Below are 5256 nucleotides of genomic sequence, written 5' to 3'. Positions count from 1 at the left end.
CGGTGGAAGAACAATCACTTCGACAGCGAAGTTTTCACCGCGGCCCTGGGACTGGAGGCTATCACGTGCGTGCGACGCCACCATGCCGAGGAACACCCTGCCAAGGAATGACAGACGCCCGGGATATTAGTGGAGTGCCGAGATTGCAGCCCTACGATCAGCCTGCCTCAAAGCTAGACATAGGACGCAACGAGCCCGCACCGAGGCGCTAAGAGCGGACCGCCGTGAAGTGTTACGAGCTGCGAAATTGGCCCTTAATAAGGGCAGCAAGAGAGCGTGTTTCGACAACCTGTGCGAGAGTGCCTACGCGAATCCGTGGGGTGACGCCTACAGGATCGTGATGGCTAAGACCACCCCCCGATCGGTCACCGGACCGGTTAGCGAGGATTATCGAAGTACTCTTCCCGTTTCGAGCCACAAGTCCCTAGCCTCCTGCGCCGCAAGGCATTGTGGGTGCGGCCGAATTGGAGGCTCCGGTGACGAATGAAGAGTTACTCGCAGTGGCTCCTCCGAACAGCGCTCTCAAGGCAGCAATCATAGCGAACCCGAACATGTTCAGGCTAGCTATGCAGAGATGTCTTGACGAGTGCCGTTTTCCCGATAGATGGAAAAGGCAGAAGTTGGAACTGTTGCCGAAGGCCGGGAACCCGCCGGGCGACCCTTCGGCGTACAGAGCAATTTGCCTGATCGACACGACGGGCAAACCTGCTTGAGAGGATCATCCTCAACAGGCTAACTCTGTACTCAGAAGGCGCGGATGGCCTGTCAAGCAATCATTTTGGGTTTCGAAAGGGTAAGTCCACGGTGGACGCTATCAATTCAGTGGTAAAGATCGCCGAGATAGTGATCCAACGCAAAAGGCGAGGTATTCGATACTGTGCGTTAGTGACACTTGATGTGAAGAACGCATTCAACAGCCCAAGCTGGGATGCCATCGCGCTCTCGTTAGGCCGGCTTAGCCTGCCGGTGGGTCTGTACCGGATCTTGGAAAGCTACTTCCAGAACCGTGTACTACTACACGAGACCGATGCTGGTCAGGGAAGCGATTCTATTACCGCGTTTCTATAAGGCTCGATTCTAAGCCCGGTATTATGGAATCTTATGTACGACGGGGTTCTGAGACATGCTGGTGTCAAGATCATCGGCTTCGCCGATGATGTAACGTTGGAAGACTACGGGGAGCCAACCCCCGAGGTAGAACTGACTGCTGCACACGCGATCAGCACTGTGGCGGAAAGGATGAGCGCGAAAGGCCTGGAGCTCGCTCAACATAAGACGGAGGTGGTTATCGTCAACAACCGCAAGTCGGTACAACATGCAGTTATTCAAGTGGAAGAAGTCGTGATCACTTCAAAGCGGCGTCTGAAGATTCTTTATCATAGATGACAAGCTGACCTTCGAAAGCCATATTGACTATACGTGCAAGAGGGCTTCGACGGCTGTTGCGGCATTATCGAGGATGATGTCCAACAGCTCTAAGGTGTGCGCCGTCATGGGCGAGAGCGTCCTTCATTGGACGATTTTGAAACCAACCGTTCTTAGAGGGTAGGAAAACCGTTCAGCCAAATTTACTGTTTCTCACCGCGTGTCTTTGGGTGTATGTACAGACTCTTTATACACAGACTAGCGAACTGTCAAAAATTGCAGCCAAGCGAACTGTCAAAAAGTGTAGTCAAACGAGCGTGATGGTTTTATAAGAGGAAGCCCATACGAAGGAAGGTGCCAATGGTTGGGTCACAGAGAACAGACGTCCATTTTCAGCATTCAACTTGTGTAAAATCTAACGATTTCGAAGGTAGTTGGGATATCCAAACCAGGTGCGCTACTGTCATGTTTTTTTGTGGCTGAGTTCGACAGAATTGACAGCGGTTATTCCTCCATCCAGTCAAACTAGTCCGGAACCGGTTCGGACTTCCAGCAGGAATTCCAGCTCAAATGCATCAACCGATAGAGTCGGAATCGGTTGTTTTCTTTGAGCAAAATTCCATACTGATTCCATTCAAAATATCGAACCGGTTCCGGAATGGATTTGACGGATAGTTGGGATAGGTTGGTGTGGCGGCGCTAGTGTTTATCGTATATTAATTCAAATGTTTACACACGTTTTTTAAATATTTTTGTTCGATCATGGATGTCTGTTCTCTGTGGTTGGGTGGTAAACGTGACCGCCACTCACACCAGTTGGTTCAATCCCAGTCGAGGTCGTTGAGATTTTTCTGCGGTGAGAAAAATCTAAGGTCACGCCTTCCTTCGGAAGGGAAGTAAAGCCGATTCCCTATATACATGGGACTGACTTGTGATTATAAACAGTATGTAAGAAGCAATCAAACTGATTTTTTAAAAGTAATTTTTTATTGTTGTTAGTTGGCAAATTAACTGGAAAAAGTTTGAGTTTGATTTACGTGCATAAGAGAAATCAATAAGCGTATTTTGTCACTTCAATTGCTAGTTTATTATCCTGATTAGTCGAGTGAGTTCAAAAATGTTAATAATTCATTTTGATTAAACCATTTTTCTTTCTCTTTTTCGTCTGTAGCTAAAATGTTTTAAAAAAAAGGTCCGTCTAAGAAAATCCAGAGCCACATTTGCTCTGATATTCCCCCAAATATCGGAGAAAATCTTCGTTTTCAGCAGCTTTCTTTTCCAGCTGTTTCACATACTCCTCGAGCTGTGCACACTTGTCGGCATAAGTCTCAGCCTGCTGGACAAGAATTCGAACCTCTACTACATCATTCGTGATGGCCGTGTCGAACGTACCCACCTGTACGGCAGTGTCTAACTCAAATCGAAGTTTTCGTTCGGGTTGTTCAATAAACGTTACCCCATACTCACCAGGGATTCCCTTTACCAATCGAAGGTCGCAGCGAAGTTCTTTATTCTCATCATAGGCCAGTTTGAGCCTCCATTCGAAACCGCAGCAAGTTTGGGGAAGTGATTCGTAGAATTTGTACTGGCCAATAGTTTCGTTGAATTTCTCCATACGAAATAAGAGAACCGTTGGCTCCGGTAGAACGGCACTATAGTAGGAAGCAATACATTTTAAAATAATGTTCACAGCAAGATAAATGCTTAGTATTACTTTTTATACAAAGGATTTACCAGCCTGGCCTCCAGGTCCGGCTCTTCGCGAAGGGAGCCGACACTATTTCCAACATTTTTTAGATTAATCAAAGTCGTCGCGCTAAAGAGAGAAATTGAATGTTACTATTGAAATCGACGTTATTCAGTGTCTGCACTCACTCAGTCTTCCCCTCGAGCAAGCATTCCAACGTATCTCGAAGTTTGGTAGTATCACCCTCAGCCACTCTCATCATGTCTAATAACTCCTGCTGCTTTTCAATTTGTGCCTGAAAATGCTCCGAACTTTCGGTCATCATAGACTCGAGCATTTTTGTGGCGCGTGCTTTTTCATTCGTCAGCTGCTCTATGTTAGCTTGAGTCACTTTTTCAACGGTATGGTGCTGTTGGATTCGGTCAACCAGCCACTGCAGATCACATTTCAAATTATCCTGGTAGGCCTTACATGCTTGTTCTGTGGAAGTATTAAATATTTCGATAAAATGAAAAGCTCCAAAGAAACAAAGAATCGTGTTAGGTGGCGGACATAGCGTAGTTGGTAAATCAATTGCCTTGTACCTGTGTTCGATTCCCAACACCGCACATAAAGTTATCTATTTCTTAGTAATGACACTTTTATTGTGCGTACGAACAGAAACTTTAAAATTCGCTAGTCTGGTCCCTCGATTTCGTCTAGGACCTCTATACCAAACCACAGAAAACAGACATATAAGCTAGAACAAACTTTCCCGAAAAACCTGTGTAAACATTTAAATGAAAATACGTTGAAAATCACCATGGCATTCAGGTTCGCATGCGTGAGTCACTCTTGTATCCAAGTTTGCATACAAGTCCCGTATAGCGATTGCTGGCTGATCGAAGCGCCGACCAGTGGCAAGTTGCTACTTGCTGTTGCCATTTCAAAGCGACAGTTTAATTTCTAACACAAGTTGAAAACTTTACTTGTATCACTGGGAACTGACATACAAGTAAAGTTTTCAACTTGTGTAAGAAATTAAACTGTCGTTTTGAAATGACGACAGCAAGTAACAACTTGCCACTGGTCGGCGCTTCGATCAGCCAGCAATCGCTATACGGGACTTGTATGCAAACTTGGATACAACGGTGACTCACGCATGCGAACCTGAATGCCATGGTGATTTTCAACATATTTTCATTTAAAAGTTTACACAGGTTTTTCGGGAAAGTTTGTTCTAGCTTATATGTCTGTTCTCTGTGCTTGTATGTCAGTTCTCAGTGATTTAACTGCATATAACGAATTTTGACGTTCCGTCTTAGGGGCATACGTTGCCAAAAATGCTATGTTTCTCTCCGCAGTTCTCTTACTAGTTTTTCTAGTAGACAATCGATTGAAAAATAAATTGGACGGGTATATGACCGGCCGACTATACATGCAATTAAACAATTTGCTAAATATAAGCAATTTTATCGGCACTTACCAACCGGAACTGCTTGATCCCGATGTTCCACATGTGGCTCCAGGAACCAGCAGCTTGTACAAATGCACTCTTCACATGCATTACAGAAAAGCGACAGGTCGTGCGATTTGTGCTTGTCGCAGCGATTGCGACCGTTGCTGGTATGCCGCTCGAAAGCTTTCTGTATTTGGGTAAACGTGCATGCCTTGACCAAGTTTTCAGTAGCCAGATCGGCTCGACAACATGGGCAGCTTGCTTCCTTCGTTAACCAGGTAGTGATGCATTCTTTACAAAAAAGTTTAGAACAGTGGGGACACAGTTGCGTGTCCTGCAATTCATTATGGCATATGCAGCAATCAAATAAAATAAAATCATCCGAATCACTTGTATCTTTCTGCATGATCGAACCTTTCCTCGCTTTGAATTTGATATACTCACTCTTGAATATTTTTATATACTTTACATCCGTATCCTAGCAAACGACCGTTCAAACTTAGCTGAACAACTCTTTCGAAAAAATGCGTACATGCGACCCGGTCAAACCATTCGGAATTTGATTCGGAATCCTGAATGGAGTCAGTATGGATTCCAAATCAAATGCAACAACCGATTCTGAGTCGGAATCGGTTGTTGCATTTGATTTGGAATCCATACTGACTCCATTCAGGATTCCGAACCGGTTCCGGAATGAGTTTAACTGGGAAGAACGATTGGTTTCAAAATCGTCCAATGAAGGACGTTCCCAGTTAAGCTCAGCCGG

At 45.2% G+C, this 5256-nt stretch overlaps 1 protein-coding gene across 1 annotated transcript; it reads right to left on the bottom strand.

Annotated features, from left to right (window-relative positions):
- Positions 1-2449: 2449 nt before the first annotated feature.
- LOC131680920 (E3 ubiquitin-protein ligase TRIM37-like) lies at positions 2450-4896 on the bottom strand. The gene is made up of 4 exons (XM_058961635.1): positions 4518-4896; positions 3241-3532; positions 3080-3181; positions 2450-3017 (listed from the first exon to the last, which is right to left on the bottom strand). Exons 1-4 carry the CDS (start codon positions 4894-4896, stop codon positions 2564-2566), a joined length of 1227 nt encoding a protein of 408 aa, XP_058817618.1. The 3' UTR covers positions 2450-2563.
- Between the last annotated feature and the right edge of the window lie 360 nt (positions 4897-5256).

The sequence above is a fragment of the Topomyia yanbarensis genome, chromosome 2 (assembly GCF_030247195.1).
Source record: "Topomyia yanbarensis strain Yona2022 chromosome 2, ASM3024719v1, whole genome shotgun sequence".
NCBI classification, from domain to species: domain Eukaryota; kingdom Metazoa; phylum Arthropoda; class Insecta; order Diptera; family Culicidae; genus Topomyia; species Topomyia yanbarensis.
This window is presented reverse-complemented; position numbering and strand designations above follow the sequence as displayed.